Here is a 23,483-nt window from a genome sequence, read left to right as displayed (position 1 = left end):
ACTATAATACTGCCCCCCTATAAAATATATACAAAATACAATATATTAGCTATGAGATGTACGGAGAAGTAATATTCTGTACATACATTTGTCAGGTTTGTGTAGATCATATATTTCATCCTCAGAATTTCTCAATAAATCAATACTCAGCCTGGAGAAGGCCCATGATGCACTTGGGCAGTTTCTCTATCAGAGACAAGACATAATGGGCGATGAAAGATTCATAGTTTTTCTCGGAGGGTCACTCTGGAGAGTTAAATGATATTGGAATGATTGGAAATACAGAAGGAAATCTGGGAAAACACTTTGGTAAAGGAAACTGTAATAATCTGTATGGATATTGTTTGTGGCAGGGCTCCGCTTTCATGTTTAGGTGTGTGACCCCCGTGGGCTCCGGAGGCGGAGGGCGGCCATAGCTGGTTCTTTGCTTTATCTATGTTAAATCCAATATTGTGGGATTTCTGTTTCACGGTTCTTAAAGGGGCTTTCCATACTGATTCCAAACGTCGTCCTTACCTGAGCAGGGATGAAGTGGAGGTCTGACGATGATTCTTGGTCAAGCATCACTTTTGTTGATTTCAGTGTAGCTGTGTAAATGGTGCAGTTCTGCAGTCACCACTAGGTGGAGCCAATAAGCTTACTGCATACAGTTTATACATAAAGTTATATTAAAAGGCAGTATGTACTTTCCCCAGAGCTCCCCCTAATGGTGGCTACAGATATAACAGAATTTAGTCAGAACCAGGTGTTTATTAGTTACTTTGTGTCTCTCTAGATTCTCCAGAATTGTATATATTTTTGTAAACATAAATAAGAAATTGTAACTTTGTAACAGCCACAGACCTGAATGTCATTTTTGAGATTGTATGTGACAGAGAAACACAAAATTAAAAAACTGAGCGGTGTGGTGTGTATGAGCCCCCCGCCTGCCCCCCGAAATATAATCCAGCGCCCACTTGCCTATACAAGTCTTACTAGTGAATAGGGATATCAGGATGTCAGTGACTGTAAGTGTAACTACAGAAGGCTCCAGAGGATTGTCATAGAATATACAGCAGCATGAAGACCACGGAGGTGAGTGGTGGCACAGAGCACAGCAGGGTGAGGGAGCTCTGAATATCTCCCGCTGAACAATCCATCTACGGAAAGGAATGACACAACTACTAATGTACCAAAACATGGCCGCCATGACAGCCCAGACACGGCCCAGGGCCACTGTAGAGAAGCCACGGAGATCTAAAGATCCTCCAAAAAAATATGCCTTATGGAAGAGACAAACAGAAGCCTTTACTGAAAGATGGGGGAACCTCCAGCAATAAAGATGCAGCCTGTAGATCCAACTTTACTGGTGCATATATACATACCTAATGTATAGCGGTATATATATCCTATATGTACATGTGTGATGTATAGCGGTATACATATCCTATATGTACATGTGTGATGTATAGCGGTATACATATCCTATATGTACATGTGTGATGTATAGCGGTATACATATCCTATATGTACATGTGTGATGTATAGCGGTATACATATCCTATATGTACATGTGTGATGTATAGCGGTATACATATCCTATATGTACATGTGTGATGTATAGCGGTATACATATCCTATATGTACATGTGTGATGTATAGCGGTATACATATCCTATATGTACATGTGTGATGTATAGCGGTATACATATCCTATATGTACATGTGTGATGTATAGCGGTATACATATCCTATATGTACATGTGTGATGTATAGCGGTATACATATCCTATATGTACATGTGTGATGTATAGCGGTATATATATCCTATATGTACATGTGTGATGTATAGCAGTATATATATCCTATATGTACATGTGTGATTATAGCGGTATATATCCTATATGTACATGTGTGATTATAGCGGTATTTATCCTATATGTACATGTGTGATTATAGTGGTATATATCCTATATGTACATGTGTGATTATAGTGGTATTTATCCTATATGTACATGTGTGATTATAGTGGTATATATCCTATATGTACATGTGTGATTATAGTGGTATTTATCCTATATGTACATGTATGATTATAGTGGTATATATCCTATATGTACATGTGTGATTATAGTGGTATATATCCTATATGTACATGTGTGATTATAGTGGTATATATCCTATATGTACATGTGTGATTATAGTGGTATATATCCTATATGTACATGTGTGATTATAGTGGTATTTATCCTATATGTACATGTGTGATTATAGTGGTATATATCCTATATGTACATGTGTGATTATAGTGGTATATATCCTATATGTACATGTGTGATTATAGTGGTATTTATCCTATATGTACATGTGTGATTATAGTGGTATATATCCTATATGTACATGTGTGATTATAGTGGTATTTATCCTATATGTACATGTGTGATTATAGTGGTATATATCCTATATGTACATGTGTGATTATAGTGGTATATATCCTATATGTACATGTGTGATTATAGTGGTATTTATCCTATATGTACATGTGTGATTATAGTGGTATATATCCTATATGTACATGTGTGATTATAGTGGTATTTATCCTATATGTACATGTGTGATTATAGTGGTATATATCCTATATGTACATGTGTGATTATAGTGGTATATATCCTATATGTACATGTGTGATTATAGTGGTATATATCCTATATGTACATGTGTGATTATAGTGGTATATATCCTATATGTACATGTGTGATTATAGTGGTATTTATCCTATATGTACATGTATGATTATAGTGGTATATATCCTATATGTACATGTGTGATTATAGTGGTATATATCCTATATGTACATGTGTGATTATAGTGGTATATATCCTATATGTACATGGGTGATTATAGTGGTATTTATCCTATATGTACATGTATGATTATAGTGGTATATATCCTATATGTACATGTGTGATGTATAGCAGTATATATATCCTATATGTACATGTGTGATTATAGTGGTATATATTCTATATGTACATGTATGATGTATAGCAGTATATATCCTATATGTACATGTATGATTATAGTGGTATATATCCTATATGTACATGTATGGTGGTATATGTTTCCTATATGTATGATGCTATATACTCTGTACATGTCGGGTCTGTGGTGGCGCCCGGCAGCTGTACATGGGGGTTTCGGAGGCTGCGCCCTGAGATCGGGGTAAGATAATGGCGCTGATGAGATCCGCCCCGGCCGCCAGCTGCCACATAAACACGGCTATTATCTGCCGCAGAAACAGACATTTTCCAATTGTGTCTGGAGGAAGGGAAGAGCGGCTGCTCCTAATAATATAAGGGCCTCGCTAATTACTATTTTCCCTCCCGCAGTCGTCCTCCAATCACAGGATGAAAACAAGCGAATTATCAGCCAATCACCGCGCCCAGTGTGCCCGCACATGCAGGGTGGCAGCAAGATCTCTGCTTGCTGTCATGGAAGGTGCATGTACCACAGCAGCACAGAGCATTTCAGGAGATGAGTGTAATTATTATGGGAGGGAAGTGAATGGTGCTCTGTGGAGATGGGGCTGGAGGCAACACGTGGATAGGGGAAGAAGCAGGCTGTCCAGCAGCACAGAGGATTTCAGGAGTGGAGAGTACAGATCTAGCGGAAGGATAGTTAGTGGAAGGAGTCGGGACCACAGCAGCACAGAGGATTTCAGGAGAGGAGAGTACAGATCTAGCGGCAGGATAGTTAGTGGAAGGAGCCAGGCCCACAGCAGCACAGAGGATTTCAGGAGAGGAGAGTACAGATCGAGCGGCAGAATAGTTAGTGGCAGGAATCAGGCCCACAGCAGCACAGAGTATTTCAGGAAAGCAGTGTGCTGATCATGTGGAGGTTGTAGGCTTAGGGTTACATTATGGAAAGAGCAGGTCCCACAGCAGCACAGAGTATTTTTCTTCTACGAGGCAGGTGTGCAGATTGTATGGAAGGTTATAAACAGAGCTTAAGGATGGAGACCCACAGCAGCACAGAGTATTTCAGGAGACATTGTGCTCTTAGGAAAGCTGTGACCTATCTAGTCAACAGATGATGTGAGTAGGGAGCTGGAGACAGGAGAGAGGTTGTAGCGTTACATAGTGCAGCCCAAATACGAGTGCTCTGTAGGTGTCTCCTTTAAGACCCGGTTTACTACGTTGTGTACGGAGAAGAGCCGCCTCACATCTTCGGAAAATCCCTAATAAAAGAGGAGAGGTCACGGAGTGGCGGCATTACACAACACATGTACTTCATCCATATTTAATGACCGGGGATATCGGAGAGCGCCGCACCCCAACTGACTGCTAATGACTGCCGCCTGAGGCAGGACCATCACCATACCGGGGGGAGAGCAGCGACATGCAGAACTATCATAGGGACCAAACCAAAGTTCTAGGAGTATGTAGTGAGATTGGTCGGCAATTACCTTATATGCAATTGCTAAAAGGGTAATTACTTTCTGATAAGATAAGCCTTGGCTCGGGTCCAAACTCACCCACTTTAATAGGACCTGCCCGAATGCTTAAAATGAAGGCAATAACCTAACCCTGCTGTGCAGACACCTACAGCACATGCATGGGACCCGCACTAGGACTTTAAAGGGAACCTGTCAGTAAACTAACCCAACACAGCAGCACAACTATGCCAATATTGTTCCTCTCCATGCCTTGTAAAGGTGACTCAACATCTATGAATATTCATGTTCTTCTAGCTCAGCCACACCTCCAGCTTCCTGATAGACAAAGGGTGTGATTTCTCCTCAACCAAGTGAACTCGGCTCTGCTACATCATTCACCCTTCCCTCAGGAATGAGAGAGATGCTGGCTGTGTGTGACCAAATCTCTAATAAGAAATTCCACATTCACCCCTCCCTCAGGAATTCTCTCCAGCGCACAACAAGAGGGAGGGGGAAAGAGTAAGAGAAGAGGGGGACAGAGGAGCCATTACTACAGGTAATGAGGGGAGGACAGAGGAGCCATTACTACAGGTAATGAGGGGAGGACACAGGAGCCATTACTACAGGTAATGAGAGGAGGACAGAGGAGCCATTACTACAGGTAATGAGAGGAGGACAGAGGAGCCATTACTACAGGTAATGAGAGGAGGACACAGGAGCCATTACTACAGGTAATGCGGGGAGGACACAGGAGCCATTACTACAGGTAATGCGGGGAGGACACAGGAGCCATTACTACAGGTAATGAGAGGAGGACAGAGGAGCCATTACTACAGGTAATGAGAGGAGGACAGAGGAGCCATTGCTACAGGTAATGAGAGGAGGACAGAGGAGCCATTACTACAGGTAATGAGAGGAGGACACGGGAGCCATTACTACAGGTAATGAGGGGAGGACACGGGAGCCATTACTACAGGTAATGAGGGGAGGACACGGGAGCCATTACTACAGGTAATGAGAGGAGGACACAGGAGCCATTACTACAGGTAATGAGAGGAGGACACAGGAGCCATTACTACAGGTAATGAGGGGAGGAGAGAGGAGCCATTACTACAGGTAATGAGAGGAGGACAGAGGAGCCATTACTACAGGTAATGAGAGGAGGACAGAGGAGCCATTACTACAGGTAATGAGGGGAGGACAGAGGAGCCATTACTACAGGTAATGAGAGGAGGACACAGGATCCATTACTACAGGTAATGAGAGGAGGACAGAGGAGCCATTACTACAGGTAATGAGGGGAGGACAGAGGAGCCATTACTACAGGTAATGAGAGGAGGACAGAGGAGCCATTACTACAGGTAATGAGAGGAGGACAGAGGAGCCATTACTACAGGTAATGAGAGGAGGACAGAGGAGCCATTACTACAGGTAATGAGGGGAGGACAGAGGAGCCATTACTACAGGTAATGAGGGGAGGACAGAGGAGCCATTACTACAGGTAATGAGAGGAGGACACAGGAGCCATTACTACAGGTAGTGAGAGGAGGACACAGGAGCCATTACTACAGGTAATGAGAGGGGGACAGAGGAGCCATTACTACAGGTAATGTGGGGAGGACAGAGGAGCCATTACTACAGGTAATGAGGGGAGGACAGAGGAGCCATTACTACAGGTAATGAGGGGAGGACAGAGGAGCCATTACTACAGGTAATGAGAGGAGGACAGAGGAGCCATTACTACAGGTAATGAGGGGAGGACAGAGGAGCCATTACTACAGGTAATGAGAGGAGGACACAGGAGCCATTACTACAGGTAATGAGGGGAGGACACAGGAGCCATTACTACAGGTAATGAGAGGAGGACACAGGAGCCATTACTACAGGTAATGAGAGGAGGACAGAGGAGCCATTACTACAGGTAATGAGGGGAGGACACGGGAGCCATTACTACAGGTAATGAGGGGAGGACAGAGGATCCATTACTACAGGTAATGAGAGGAGGACAGAGGAGCCATTACTACAGGTAATGAGAGGAGGACAGAGGAGCCATTACTACAGGTAATGAGGGGAGGACACAGGAGCCATTACTACAGGTAATGAGAGGAGGACACAGGAGCCATTACTACAGGTAATGCGGGGAGGACACAGGAGCCATTACTACAGGTAATGAGGGGAGGACACAGGAGCCATTACTACAGGTAATGAGGGGAGGACAGAGGAGCCATTACTACAGGTAATGAGAGGAGGACAGAGGAGCCATTACTACAGGTAATGAGGGGGGGACAGAGGAGCCATTACTACAGGTAATGAGAGGAGGACAGAGGAGCCATTACTACAGGTAATGAGAGGAGGACAGAGGAGCCATTGCTACAGGTAATGAGAGGAGGACAGAGGAGCCATTACTACAGGTAATGAGAGGAGGACAGAGGAGCCATTGCTACAGGTAATGAGAGGAGGACAGAGGAGCCATTACTACAGGTAATGAGAGGAGGACAGAGGAGCCATTGCTACAGGTAATGAGAGGAGGACACAGGAGCCATTGCTACAGGTAATGAGAGGAGGACAGAGGAGCCATTACTACAGGTAATGAGAGGAGGACAGAGGAGCCATTACTACAGGTAATGAGAGGAGGACAGAGGAGCCATTACTACAGGTAATGAGAGGAGGACAGAGGAGCCATTACTACAGGTAATGAGAGGAGGACAGAGGAGCCATTACTACAGGTAATGAGAGGAGGACCGAGGAGCCATTACTACAGGTAATGAGAGGAGGACAGAGGAGCCATTACTACAGGTAATGAGAGGAGGACAGAGGAGCCATTACTACAGGTAATGAGAGGAGGACACAGGAGCCATTACTACAGGTAATGAGAGGAGGACACAGGAGCCATTACTACAGGTAATGAGGGGAGGACAGAGGAGCCATTACTACAGGTAATGAGAGGAGGACAGAGGAGCCATTACTACAGGTAATGAGAGGAGGACAGAGGAGCCATTACTACAGGTAATGAGAGGAGGACAGAGGAGCCATTACTACAGGTAATGAGAGGAGGACACAGGAGCCATTACTACAGGTAATGAGGGGAGGACACAGGAGCCATTACTACAGGTAATGAGAGGAGGACACAGGAGCCATTACTACAGGTAATGAGGGGAGGACAGAGGAGCCATTACTACAGGTAATGAGAGGAGGACAGAGGAGCCATTACTACAGGTAATAGGAGGAGGACACAGGAGCCATTACTACAGGTAATGAGGGGAGGACAGAGGAGCCATTACTACAGGTAATGAGGGGAGGACAGAGGAGCCATTACTACAGGTAATGAGAGGAGGACAGAGGAGCCATTACTACAGGTAATGAGGGGAGGACACAGGGGCCATTACTACAGGTAATGAGAGGAGGACAGAGGAGCCATTACTACAGGTAATGAGAGGAGGACACAGGAGCCATTACTACAGGTAATGAGGGGAGGACAGAGGAGCCATTACTACAGGTAATGAGGGGAGGACAGAGGAGCCATTACTACAGGTAATGAGAGGAGGACAGAGGAGCCATTACTACAGGTAATGAGGGGAGGAGAGAGGAGCCATTACTACAGGTAATGAGAGGAGGACAGAGGAGCCATTTCTACAGGTAATGAGAGGAGGACACAGGAGCCATTACTACAGGTAACGAGAGGAGGACAGAGGAGCCATTACTACAGGTAATGAGAGGAGGACACAGGAGCCATTACTACAGGTAATGAGGGGAGGAGAGAGGAGCCATTACTACAGGTAATGAGAGGAGGACAGAGGAGCCATTACTACAGGTAATGAGAGGAGGACAGAGGAGCCATTACTACAGGTAATGAGGGGAGGACAGAGGAGCCATTACTACAGGTAATGAGAGGAGGACAGAGGAGCCATTACTACAGGTAATGAGGGGAGGACAGAGGAGCCATTACTACAGGTAATGAGAGGAGGACAGAGGAGCCATTACTACAGGTAATGAGGGGAGGACAGAGGAGCCATTACTACAGGTAATGAGGGGAGGACACAGGAGCCATTACTACAGGTAATGAGGGGAGGACACAGGAGCCATTACTACAGGTAATGAGGGGAGGACACAGGAGCCATTACTACAGGTAATGAGAGGAGGACAGAGGAGCCATTACTACAGGTAATGAGTGGAGGACAGAGGAGCCATTACTACAGGTAATGAGAGGAGGACAGAGGAGCCATTACTACAGGTAATGAGTGGAGGATACAGGAGCCATTACTACAGGTAATGAGAGGAGGACAGAGGAGCCATTACTACAGGTAATGAGAGGAGGACAGAGGAGCCATTACTACAGGTAATGAGTGGAGGATACAGGAGCCATTACTACAGGTAATGAGGGGAGGACACAGGAGCCATTACTACAGGTAATAGGAGGACAGAGGAGCCATTACTACAGGTAATGAGAGGAGGACACAGGAGCCATTACTACAGGTAATGAGAGGAGGACACAGGAGCCATTACTACAGGTAATGAGAGGAGGACAGAGGAGCCATTACTATAGGTAATGAGAGGAGGACAGAGGAGCCGTTACTACAGGTAATGAGGGGAGGACAGAGGAGCCATTACTACAGGTAATGAGAGGAGGACACAGGAGCCATTACTACAGGTAATGAGAGGAGGACAGAGGAGCCGTTACTACAGGTAATGAGGGGAGGACACAGGAGCCATTACTACAGGTAATGAGAGGAGGACACAGGAGCCATTACTACAGGTAATGAGGGGAGGACACAGGAGCCATTACTACAGGTAATGAGAGGAGGACACAGGAGCCATTACTACAGGTAATGAGAGGAGGACACAGGAGCCATTACTACAGGTAATGAGGGGAGGACACAGGAGCCATTACTACAGGTAATGAGAGGAGGACACAGGAGCCATTACTACAGGTAATGAGGGGAGGACAGAGGAGCCATTACTACAGGTAATGAGAGGAGGACACAGGAGCCATTACTACAGGTAATGAGGGGAGGAGAGAGGAGCCATTACTACAGGTAATGAGAGGAGGACAGAGGAGCCATTACTACAGGTAATGAGAGGAGGACAGAGGAGCCATTACTACAGGTAATGAGGGGAGGACAGAGGAGCCATTACTACAGGTAATGAGAGGAGGACAGAGGAGCCATTACTACAGGTAATGAGGGGAGGACAGAGGAGCCATTACTACAGGTAATGAGAGGAGGACAGAGGAGCCATTACTACAGGTAATGAGAGGAGGACACAGGAGCCATTACTACAGGTAATGAGGGGAGGACAGAGGAGCCATTACTACAGGTAATGAGGGGAGGACACAGGAGCCATTACTACAGGTAATGAGGGGAGGACAGAGGAGCCATTACTACAGGTAATGAGAGGAGGAGAGAGGAGCCATTACTACAGGTAATGAGAGGAGGACACAGGAGCCATTACTACAGGTAATGAGGGGAGGACAGAGGAGCCATTACTACAGGTAATGAGAGGAGGAGAGAGGAGCCATTACTACAGGTAATGAGAGGAGGACAGAGGAGCCATTACTACAGGTAATGAGAGGAGGACACAGGAGCCACTACTACAGGTAATGAGAGGAGGACACAGGAGCCATTACTACAGGTAATGAGGGGAGGACACAGGAGCCATTACTACAGGTAATGAGAGGAGGACACAGGAGCCATTACTACAGGTACTAAGAGGAGGACAGAGGAGCCATTACTACAGGTAATGAGAGGAGGACACAGGAGCCATTACTACAGGTAATGAGAGGAGGACACAGGAGCCATTACTACAGGTAATGAGAGGAGGACAGAGGAGCCACTACTACAGGTAATGAGAGGAGGACACAGGAGCCATTACTACAGGTAATGAGGGGAGGACACAGGAGCCATTACTACAGGTAATGAGGGGAGGACACAGGAGCCATTACTACAGGTAATGAGGGGAGGACACAGGAGCCATTACTACAGGTAATAGGAGGACAGAGGAGCCATTACTACAGGTAATGAGAGGAGGACACAGGAGCCATTACTACAGGTAATGAGAGGAGGACACAGGAGCCATTACTACAGGTAATGAGGGGAGGACACAGGAGCCATTACTACAGGTAATGAGAGGAGGACAGAGGAGCCATTACTATAGGTAATGAGAGGAGGACAGAGGAGCCGTTACTACAGGTAATGAGGGGAGGACAGAGAAGCCATTACTACAGGTAATGAGAGGAGGACACAGGAGCCATTACTACAGGTAATGAGAGGAGGACACAGGAGCCATTACTACAGGTAATGAGATGAGGACAGAGGAGCCGTTACTACAGGTAATGAGGGGAGGACACAGGAGCCATTACTACAGGTAATGAGAGGAGGACACAGGAGCCATTACTACAGGTAATGAGGGGAGGACACAGGAGCCATTACTACAGGTAATGAGAGGAGGACACAGGAGCCATTACTACAGGTAATGAGAGGAGGACACAGGAGCCATTACTACAGGTAATGAGGGGAGGACACAGGAGCCATTACTACAGGTAATGAGAGGAGGACAGAGGAGCCATTACTACAGGTAATGAGAGGAGGACACAGGAGCCATTACTACAGGTAATGAGGGGAGGACACAGGAGCCATTACTACAGGTAATGAGAGGAGGACACAGGAGCCATTACTACAGGTAATGAGGGGAGGACACAGGAGCCATTACTACAGGTAATGAGGGGAGGACACAGGAGCCTCCTACATTAGTTACAGGTCTGTGAGAGCCAGAAATCTCACTTGTTTGTAGGCGACCAAATAGTTATTTTCAACCATAATTTGCAAATATATTCATAAAAATTGTGATTTTTCTGGATTTCTTTTCTCATTTTGTCTCTCATAGTTGATGTCAGGGTCTCATCTTTATAAGGGGGAGGACTTGCACTATTTTGGGCTGACTAAATACTTAGACTTCCCCGGTGTTGGTATTGAGTGCGGGATGGTTTTTCTGACAGGTTCCCTTTAATCGGAGAGATCAATGAGGATCCTAGAAGACGGAGTCATACTATGCGCTACGGAATATGATGCCGCTATATACAGATTGTTACTTAATACTAGAAACATGCATCACTTTATGATTGGTGGAGGTCACAACTCTGTTCCAGTGCTTGGCCCAATTGTGGTACCAGTTTACCACCTCTTGGAACCAGCAGCCCAAACCATTGACTTGATGGCTGCTAAATAGGTACAACCAGGGGTCGGCGACGCTCTACGGGGGTCCCCCAGGGGTCGGCGACGCTCTACGGGGGTCCCCCAGGGGTCGGCGACGCTCTACGGGGGTCCCCCAGGGGTCGGCGACGCTCTACGGGGGTCCCCCAGGGGTCGGCGACGCTCTACGGGGGTCCCCCAGGGGTCGGCGACGCTCTACGGGGGTCCCCCAGGGGTCGGCGACGCTCTACGGGGGTCCCCCAGGGGTCGGCGACGCTCTACGGGGGTCCCCCAGGGGTCGGCGACGCTCTACGGGGGTCCCCCAGGGGTCGGCGACGCTCTACGGGGGTCCCCCAGGGGTCGGCGACGCCATCGATTATAAAGCAACGTCATATCCCGGAGATATGATGGAGAACAGGATGGGACAGTCCTGGTGCAGCCAAAAATAAAGGAGAAAGGTTGGAAAATACAAAATTGGTGTAAAATGAAATGAAAACAAAAGAAAACCCAAACATAAAAAAAACACAACGATGCAATGAAAAGTCAACAAAACAAAACTTTATTTATGAAAACTTTAATGAACAGAAACAAAACAAAGATTGCAAAAAAGTAAATGCAAAGAAAACCAGATGATACGTCACACGGATATAACAGCGCCACCTACAGGAACCTGTAAGCAGGTGTGACCGGGTAGGCTGCAGCCAGTGTCCTGTACTGTCCCTGGAGAGATGTGTTATCATATTACTATGTATGTTGTTAGTAGCAGCAGGACTGTGATATATGGATTTATATTCTAGGATGATAACTTTTGGGGAGGGTCCTCGCACGTACTGAAACTCAATGCAAAGAGGCTACAACCCTGGAATATAAATCCATATATCACAGTCCCACAGTGCACTTAGTAGCAGCAGGACTGTGATATATGGATTTATATTCTAGGATGGTAACTTTTTGGGAGGGTCCTCGCACGTACTGAAACTCAATGCAAAGAGGCTACAACCCTGGAATATAAATCCATATATCACAGTCCCACAGTGCACTTAGTAGCAGCAGGACTGTGAATTATGGATTCATTACCAGGTTCATAGCAGTACGATTAGGCATCTCTCTAGGGAGAATACACAACACCGGCTCCAGTCTACATGGTCACACCTGCTGACAGGTTCCCACCATATACACAGGTGATAAATGTCACAATACTGGGGCTAGGACTCCTTGGGGCCCCTAGTGGTCACAAGGACAGGGCCTGGGCTCTGCTTTGCATCCTCTGCTCAGAGGCAGCAGATGACCCCTATGAGGCACCGTCAGCGCCCCCTTCCACCCGGTCATTGACTAGACTGCAGGTTAAGCTCTCTCATTCTGCCCCGAGGGGTATCCGCCACAGCTGCCCCCTGCCTGACCACACAGTATTCTTCCCAGCATGCTCCTGTCATGTAATCCGTGGCACTACATCGGGCAGGGTTTCTAGTCACTGCTGGAGGACACGGCACGCGGCTGCTCTCTAGGAAGACGTCTATATTCAATGAAAGAGCAAAAAGCCATTTATACAATGAGAGATGAGTCATTATATACACAAGTACATCAGGAAGAGGAGCGCTCCAGCCCCCGCCCCTTTAACACCAACAGTGTTTTCTGTATGAAAGAGACTTACTATTACACTTACCTGGGTAAACAAAGTAGTAGGAGGTAGTACTATCTGTGCCTCCAGGTTTACACAGAAAGACATGGAGGAGGTAGTACTATCTGTGCCTCCAGGTTTACACAGAAAGACAGGGAGGCGGTAGTACTATCTGTGCCTCCAGGTTTACACAGAAAGACAGGGAGGCAGTAGTACCATCAGTGCCTCCAGCATTACACAGAAAGACAGGGAGGCGGTAGTACTATCTGTGCCTCCAGCACTACACACAAAGACAGGGAGGAGGTAGTACTATCTGTGCCTCCAGCACTACACCAAAAGGGACAAGGTAACATGTGTACCATTACATAGAAATACGGAGGTGGCAGTACTACTGGTATAAGTTAGATACAAAGACAGGGAAAAGGTAGAGGACATACAGGGTGAGACAAGGAGGCAGTACTACCTGTACTGTTATTGTTACATAAAGAAATTGCTGATATTCCTACAGGATATATAACAAGATAGTTACAGGCAGAAACTGCAGACAATTCCTATATAGTACTTACAGGGTGAGACAAGGTGATGGCAATATCTGTGCCTACGGTATTAAGCAGGAAGATGGGTAGAGAGATAGTTCAATCTTTGTACTTATGGCATTTACAATGAAAGACAGGCAGAGCTTTACAGTGACAGATAGCAAGTACTTCCTCCCTCTTACATGAATGACAAGGAGGCAGTACTATCTGTCTATGAGATTCCAAATAAACAAAGGCAGATTTATCTATCAGTGTATTTATGTAGGCACAGATATTACTGTATCACTTATAAGTTACATGAAGAGACAGAGTAAACACTTAGCAGATTCTACATACAGGGTTAGAAGAGGAGGCAGTACTATCTGTGCTTAAATATTTACACTGAAAAAAATGAAAAAAAGGCAGCACTATCTGTGCAAGTTGTCTGCAGCAACAGGCAGAAAGTAAACTATTCATGATACTTACAGGGTAAGACAAGCTGATAGTACCAGCCCCTACCTGTCTGTGTAATCCTATAAGCACAGATAGTACTATCTTTTTAACATAGAGTGACAAAGGGCAAATGCTCTGTACAAATGGTATTTACACTTGACCCAGCGTCCTATGTGTGCCTTCCGCAATTACCAGGAAGGCAACGAGAAACAAGGCTTTAGGCACTATCTGTGCCTACAACAATTGCAGGAAATTAGCACTACCTGTACCAACCACATTTATAGGTAAAGCCAAGGAGGCAGCACTATCTGTGCCTACAACAATTGCAGGAACGTAGTGCCACCTGTACCAACCACATTTATAGGTAAAGCCAAGGAGGCAGCACTATCTGTGCCTACAGCAATTGCAGGAACGTAGTGCCACCTGTACCAACCACATTTATAGGTAAAGCCAAGGAGGCAGCACTATCTGTGCCTACAGCAATTGCAGGAAAGTAGTGCTACCTGTACCAACCACATTTATAGGTAAATCCAATGAGGCAGCACTATCTGTGCCTACAGCAATTGCAGGAAAGTAGTGCTACCTGTACCAACCACATTTATAGGTAAATCCAATGAGGCAGCACTATCTGTGCCTACAGCAATTGCAGGAAAGTAGTGCTACCTGTACCAACCACATCTATAGGTAAAGCTGATGAGGCAGCACTGTCTGTGCCTTAAGAATTAAGAGAAAGTAGTATTAGCTATACCACCTGCATTATAGGTAAAACCAAGGAGGCAGCACTTTCAGGACAAGCAAGAAGAACCTCTATCTACAGCAGAATCATCTGTACCAAGAGCATTTAGGGAGAGGGGAAAAAAAGCACTATCTGTTCCTAGACAAATTACAGGGAGGCCACACCAAATACCTTTACAGCATTTATAGAGATCCGAGGACACAGTACTATCTGGACAACAAACAAGGACGGAGGACTGAAAGACATTTGAGTTTGATAGAAGCCAATACATAGAAAATAATCTGATTAACCCCTTGTGCATTTAAACCCCGCCCACCAGCACTATACAATATATAGGACAGACCCTATACACAGCACAGGGAGAGGACTACCGGGCTCCAATATTTACATAGGAACAGCCAGGACCGGGAAAGGGGGAGGAGCCGGACTAAGCAAATATTAAGATCATGAATGGCGCTCGAGCAGTTACTAGAAAACACTGGGATGGGTCTAATGAGACATCAGAGGGCGACTAGTAACATGTACCTGCTGGTGGCACCACCTTCTCCCCTACCAGACACTTGCATGCTCGACTGAGCCAAGTGTGCATGTGCGTGTGGTCAGGGGGGCAAAGCTACCGGACTCTCCTGGAGAAGAACCAACATCAGTCTGTTACACATTGGAGATGCAACAATGTTGCAAATAAGAGTCAGCAGGATTCTCCAGGAGAGGAGATCATATCCCAGGATCTGAGAAATCCGGGAAGGAGGAGGCAGCGCCGTCACCAGCCGCAGCAGCTCCCACCTTCACGGTGTATAACCTCCCCCACTCACACACACAGCACCCGCTGCAGGATCACACACCTCCAGGAGAGCTCACACAACGCCCGGCGCTGGGAATAACCTACCGGGGAGGGGGTATATACTACCAATCTATATACTATGTACATGATCATACAGCTACACAGGGGAGGGGGTATATACTACCAATCTATATACTATGTACATGATCATACAGCTACACAGGGGAGGGGGTATATACTACCAATCTATATACTATGTACATGATCATACAGCTACACAGGGGAGGGGGTATATACTACCAATCTATAAACTATGTACATGATCATACAGCTACACAGGGGAGGGGGTATATACTACCAATCTATATACTATGTACATGATCATACAGCTACACAGGGGAGGGGGTATATACTACCAATCTATATACTATGTACATGATCATACAGCTACACAGGGGAGGGGGTATATACTACCAATCTATAAACTATGTACATGACCATACAGCTACACAGGGGAGGGGGTATATACTACTGATATACATAGTATGTACAGGATGGCCATTGCTCTGACATGGAGATGGGAATAGTCAGCACTGGGTGTTATATGGAGAGGAGCCGGGGCTGTATACAGGATACACTATACATATGGAGAGGAGCCGGGGCTGTATACAGGATACACTATACATATGGAGAGGAGCCGGGGCTGTATACAGGATACACTATACATATGGAGAGGAGCCGGGGCTGTATACAGGATACACTATACATATGGAGAGGAGCCGGGGCTGTATACAGGATACACTATACATATGGAGAGGAGCCGGTTCTGTACACAGGATACACTATACATATGGAGAGGAGCCGGGGCTGTACACAGGATACACTATACATATGGAGAGGAGCCGGGGCTGTACACAGGATACACTATACATATGGAGAGGAGCCGGGGCTGTATACAGGATACACTATACATATGGAGAGGAGCCGGGGCTGTATACAGGATACACTATACATATGGAGAGGAGCCGGGGCTGTATACAGGATACACTATACATATGGAGAGGAGCCGGGGCTGTATACAGGATACACTATACATATGGAGAGGAGCCGGGGCTGTATACAGGATACACTATACATATGGAGAGGAGCCGGGGCTGTATACAGGATACACTATACATATGGAGAGGAGCCGGGGCTGTATACAGGATACACTATACATATGGAGAGGAGCCGGGGCTGTATACAGGATACACTATACATATGGAGAAGAGCCGGGGCTGTACACAGGATACACTATACATATGGAGAGGAGCCGGGGCTGTACACAGGATACACTATACATATGGAGAGGAGCCGGGGCTGTACACAGGATACACTATACATATGGAGAGGAGCCGGGGCTGTATACAGGATACACTATACATATGGAGAGGAGCCGGGGCTGTACACAGGATACACTATACATATGGAGAGGAGCCGGGGCTGTACACAGGATACACTATACATATGGAGAGGAGCCGGTGCTGTATACAGGATACACTATACATATGGAGAGGAGCCAGGGCTGTATACAGGATACACTATACATATGGAGAGGAGCCGGGGCTGTATACAGGATACACTATACATATGGAGAGGAGCCGGGGCTGTATACAGGATACACTATACATATGGAGAGGAGCCGGGGCTGTATACAGGATACTCTATACATATGGAGAGGAGCCGGGGCTGTATACAGGATACACTATACATATGGAGAGGAGCCGGGGCTGTACACAGGATACACTATACATATGGAGAGGAGCCGGTGCTGTATACAGGATACACTATACATATGGAGAGGAGCCAGGGCTGTATACAGGATACACTATACATATGGAGAGGAGCCGGGGCTGTATACAGGATACACTATACATATGGAGAGGAGCCGGGGCTGTATACAGGATACACTATACATATGGAGAGGAGCCGGGGCTGTATACAGGATACTCTATACATATGGAGAGGAGCCGGGGCTGTATACAGGATACACTATACATATGGAGAGGAGCCAGGGCTGTATACAGGATACACTATACATATGGAGAGGAGCCAGGGCTGTATACAGGATACACTATACATATGGAGAGGAGCCGGGGCTGTATACAGGATACACTATACATATGGAGAGGAGCCGGGGCTGTATACAGGATACACTATACATATGGAGAGGAGCCGGGGCTGTATACAGGATACACTATACATATGGAGAGGAGCCAGGGCTGTATACAGGATACACTATACATATGGAGAGGAGCCGGGGCTGTATACAGGATACACTATACATATGGAGAGGAGCCGGGGCTGTATACAGGCACAGGATACACTATACATGGAGGGCGGCCGCATATCACCTACACTATATACTGACTCTTCCATTAAGAAAGTGAAGAAATTTAGCATCTACCAATATGTAGCCAGAAATTCAGCACCTTCTCTATGGACAGCTCCTAGTACAGAGTATCCAGCCCCTCACTGTGTATACAGCCAGTCAGTATATCAAGTGTACAGTATACAGCCCCCAGTGCACAGCTCCTATATACAGCGTGCATACAGCCCCCAGTGTACAGCTCCTATATACAGTGTGTATACAGCCCCCAGTGCACAGCCCCTATATACAGCGTGTATACAGCCCCCAGTGCACAGCTCCTATATACAGCGTGTATACAGCCCCCAGTGCACAGCTCCTATATACAGCGTGTATACAGCCCCCAGTGCACAGCTCCTATATACAGCGTGTATACAGCCCCCAGTGCACAGCCCCTATAGACAGCGTGTTTACAGCCCCCAGTGTACAGCTCCTATATACAGCGTGTATACAGCCCCCAGTGTACAGCTCCTATATACAGCGTGTATACAGCCCCCAGTGTGCAGCCCCTATATACAGTGTGTATACAGCCCCCAGTGTGCAGCTCCTATATACAGTGCGTATACAGCCCCCAGTGTACAGCTCCTATATACAGTGTGTATACAGCCCCCAGTGTACAGCCCCTATATACAGTGTGTATACAGCCCCCAGTGTACAGCTCCTATATACAGTGTGTATACAGCCCCCAGTGTACAGCTCCTATATACAGTGTGTATACCGCCCCCAGTGTACAGCTCCTATATACAGTGTGTATACCGCCCCCAGTGTACAGCTCCTATATACAGTGTGTATACAGCCCCCAGTGCACAGCTCCTATATACAGTGTGTATACCGCCCCCAGTGTACAGCTCCTATATACAGTGTGTATACAGCCCCCAGTGTACAGCTCCTATATACAGTGTGTATACCGCCCCCAGTGTACAGCTCCTATATACAGTGTGTATACAGCCCCCAGTGCACAGCTCCTATATACAGTGTGTATACCGCCCCCAGTGTACAGCTCCTATATACAGTGTGTATACCGCCCCCAGTGTACTGCTCCTATATACAGTGTGTATACAGCCCCCAGTGCACAGCTCCTATATACAGTGTGTATACCGCCCCCAGTGTACAGCTCCTATATACAGTGTGTATACAGCCCCCAGTGTACAGCTCCTATATACAGTGTGTATACAGCCCCCCAGTGTACAGCTCCTATATACAGTGTGTATACCGCCCCCAGTGTACAGCTCCTATATACAGTGTGTATACCGCCCCCAGTGTACAGCTCCTATATACAGTGTGTATACAGCCCCCAGTGCACAGCTCCTATATACAGTGTGTATACCGCCCCCAGTGTACAGCTCCTATATAGTGTGTATACAGCCCCCAGTGTACAGCTCCTATATACAGTGTGTATACAGCCCCCCAGTGTACAGCTCCTATATACAGTGTGTATACCGCCCCCAGTGTACAGCTCCTATATACAGTGTGTATACAGCCCCCAGTGTACAGCCCCTATATACAGTGTGTATACCGCCCCCAGTGTACAGCTCCAATATACAGCGTGTATACAGCCCCCAGTGCACAGCTCCTACATACAGTGTGTATACAGCCCCCAGTGTACAGCTCCTATATACAGTGTGTATACAGCCCCCAGTGTACAGCTCCTATATACAGTGTGTATACAGCCCCCAGTGTACAGCTCCTATATACAGTGTGTATACCGCCCCCAGTGTACAGCCCCTATATACAGTGTGTATACAGCCCCCAGTGTACAGCTCCTACATACAGTGTGTATACAGCCCCCAGTGTACAGCTCCTATATACAGTGTGTATACAGCCCCCAGTGTACAGCTCCTATATACAGTGTGTATACCGCCCCCAGTGTACAGCTCCTATATACAGTGTGTATACAGCCCCCAGTGCACAGCTCCTATATACAGTGTGTATACCGCCCCCAGTGTACAGCTCCTATATACAGTGTGTATACCGCCCCCAGTGTACAGCTCCTATATACAGTGTGTATACCGCCCCCAGTGTACAGCTCCTATATACAGCCCCCAGTGCACAGCTCCTATATACAGGCTGAGCTGTGTGCGGCTCGGCCCCCTATATACAGCGTGTTGCCCCCTATATACAGCGTGTAGCCCCCAGGCTCGGCCCCCTATATACAGTGTGTAGCCCCCAGGCTCGGCCCCCTATATACAGTGTGTAGCCCCCAGGCTCGGCCCCTCCAGCTGCGGATGCAGTGACTGCGGCGGATGCCATGGGCAGGGGACAGCTCCCGGCGCCCACACAATACCTGACCTGCCTGACAAGCACCCCCGCTCTGCTCCTGACATTGCACCAATCTGATCCAGGGGCCCCGTCTGTGCTGGATACAGACACCGTGTGCACATCTGGGTGTGGAGCAGACTGGGAGAAGCTGCTGCGGCGCCTCCGGCTGTGCAGTGTAAAGGTTACACACCGGGGCCCTGATGCAGGAGCCGCCAGGGGCCACACACCCCATACAGCAAGGTTACCTGACACTAAGCAGTGCTCCAGTCACATCCAGAGCTGCAGCATCACACACACAGGAGCCAAGTGCCTCCCCCTATAAACAGGATCTGTACCTACCCCTGTACAGGGCGACCAAAAATAAGTGCACAGCCATAGCCCCCTGCCAGATGGCACCCAGGCCTTCCTGCTCCCCCATTACAGAAGAGGACTAACCCCTTCAGCTCCTGATGTGCCCTGTCCTGACATTACAGGGCGTGTGCACCCCACATTACACGGGGAGCCCCAAGCACCTCATACCAACCAGAAAACTGGAGCATCCTCCATACTTTACACTGCCGCACATCTCACTATCCACTGCCCAACGCAGCGCACAAACCATGTGCAGACCAATCACAGTACTTGTACTACAGCAACTACATCACATCCCCCGTCCCCAATACTTTACCCTGCAGCACCCCCTCCAGTGCATTGAACATTACCAGTGCCCCCTCCATACTGCCCCTGCAACACAAACTCCAGTACACCCTCCGTGCTTTACCCTGCAGTACACCCTATATCAGTGATGGCAAACCTTTAAGGGACCGAGTGCCCAAACTACAACAAAGACCCGCTTATTTATCGCAAAGTGCCAGCACAGAAATGTAATTTGTGATTTATACTCCCTTCTCTGTCACAGTTTTCATTGATAGCAGCCCCTGAGGCACCAATAAAGCAGAAAATAGTCCCAGGTAGAGCTGTCACTTTATAATAGCTCTGTGCACAGCAAGTCCTGGGCTGTCTGGGACTGCAGGAAGATACCTGGAGTCCTCTCTGGTGATGGCCTGAGTGCCCACAGAAAGGGCTCTGAGTGCCACCTCTGGCACCAGTGCCATAGGTTAGCCATCACTGCCCTATATCATACCATCAGCACCTCCTCCATGCTTTACCCTGCAGCCCCTCTTACCTCCACACTTGCCCCATGTGCAGCACATCCCCCCCATGCTTTACCCTGCAGCCCCTCTTACCTCCACACTTGCCCCATCTGCAGCACATGGATGACGCTCTGCCAGATCCAGACGGAGAGGCGGCAGAGGCGGTTGTCCCCGGGGCTGCTGCTGTAGGGATGATGGCGGTGGTAGTAGTGCTGATGATGAGTGTTGCCCATCATGGGGGGCCCCCGGCTGCTGAGCCCCTCCACCGCCCCCAGCCCTCCCCCGGTGTAATCCTGGGCGAACCACCTGAAGCTGAGGATCTGCACCAGCACGGAGGGCACCAGCACCAAGCCCAGGGTGAGCGAGAAGCACACGTAGTCCTGCTGGGAGTAGTAGTCCGCCGCCAGCCACACGTCGGTGCCCACGTCCCAGAAGAAGACGAGCAGCGCCAGCACGATCCACAGACAGTCCAGCCAGGCCCGCTCCCCCGGGCGCCTCTCCCCCCGCTCCCGGGGCGCCTGCTGCCCCTTCCCCCTCCGCAGCAGGGAGCGCAGGCAGGCCGAGCGGCAGCCCCAGTAACAGGACGACGTGTTACAGCAGTGACAGATGTGGATGGAGCTGCTCTCCCCGGGCTCCCCGTCCCCTCCCCGGCCGTCCGCCACCGCCGCAGCTGCCGCCGCCTCGTCCAGGTTGTGCAGCTGGGCGAAACCGGAGCCGACCCCCAACACGCCGTCCGACTTCGCCGCCATCTTCCTTCTCTCCAAACCCAGCTGGGGGGGGGGATCCCTCTGTTTCCGCCCCTGCCGACGTCACTTCCGCCCCCCTCCCTGAATCCAGTCCACCTTGTGGGTTCAAAATGGCCTCCCGCCTCGGTGACGTCACTTCCGGCACCCACCCTGGCAACCTTGTGGGTGCAAAATGGCTTCCCACTTTGGGTCATGTGACCCCCACTTTGATGATTCATTGAGGGTCATTTAGGGTTAAGCCCCTTTCCTAGTCCGAGTCAGAGTGTTCACCTTTCACTGACAGAAAGCACAGATGTTGAAATGGATGCACAAAGTCCAGTAGGATGTTGCAGTGCTTACATAGTAAGTGAGGCTATTGTTAGTGATATTACAGTGGAAGACGCCTTTAAATAAGGGACTGGTAATTCCATTTCCAGATGAATAGAGCTTGCTGGGAGTTGTAGTTATTCCTGTTATGGAAGCAGAGATGTGGAAATTGATGTATGAAGCAGAGAAGAAAGTTAGAGGATTTTTTGTATGTGAGGGTTTAGCTACATATGAGTGGAAGTCCCCTTTAAATTAAAAATTATAATCTATTCATAGGGTCCCAGTGCATGCTGGGACTTGCAGTCACTCAGCAACTCCATATATCATAGAAAATTACAAAAGGTATTTTGTCAAACATTCACTGACTGCAAGCAGAGATGGAGGAAGAGATGTAGAAAGCTGCAGCGCTTTCCTCTTGTGCCGAGATAAGACTTTAGTTGTGTAAAAGTGGAAGCCCCCTTTAAATCTTGTATCCCATTTCCACATGGATAGAGCATGCTGGGAGTTGTAGTTATTCTGGTCATGGAAGCAGAGATGTGGAAATGGATGAATTAAGTGGAAAGTGTACATAAAAGTGGAAGCCTGTTACAGCATGTGGATGGATTCACAGTGCATGCTGGGAGTTGTAGTTGCTCAGGAAATAGAGTCAGCAACAGAGATGTAGGGTAGAAGGTGTGTGCTGCTGTGATATGTATCACTTAGTGTAACAATGTTTCCATTCACTGACAACAGGCAGAGATCTAGAGTGTTAGTAAGGTTGCCGAAGATTGAAAAAAACATAGCTGTCTTTCCTGAAGCACAGCGCCACACCTGTCCACTGGCTGAATGCAGTATTACAGCATGGAACCAAGTTAATAAATAGAACAGAACTTCAGTACTGGCGCTGTCCAGAGACAGAGAAAGCTTCATAGTAGTTTAATCATGGACACAT

The 23,483-nt window shown here is 47.7% G+C and overlaps 1 protein-coding gene across 1 annotated transcript in view; it reads right to left on the bottom strand.

Moving 5' to 3' along the window:
* XKR6 (XK related 6) overlaps positions 1-22,249 on the bottom strand; it is a 205,251-nt gene extending 183,002 nt beyond the window's left edge. The window contains exon 1 of the mRNA XM_072143819.1: positions 21,594-22,249. Coding sequence (XP_071999920.1) covers positions 21,594-22,249 — 656 coding nt within the window. The remainder of the gene's footprint in view (positions 1-21,593) is intronic.
* Positions 22,250-23,483: the final 1,234 nt, after the last annotated feature.

This window comes from Engystomops pustulosus, chromosome 3 (assembly GCF_040894005.1).
Source record: "Engystomops pustulosus chromosome 3, aEngPut4.maternal, whole genome shotgun sequence".
Classification (NCBI taxonomy): Eukaryota; Metazoa; Chordata; class Amphibia; order Anura; family Leptodactylidae; genus Engystomops; species Engystomops pustulosus.
Note: the sequence above shows the minus strand (reverse complement) of the source record. Positions and strands in the feature narration are given on the sequence as shown.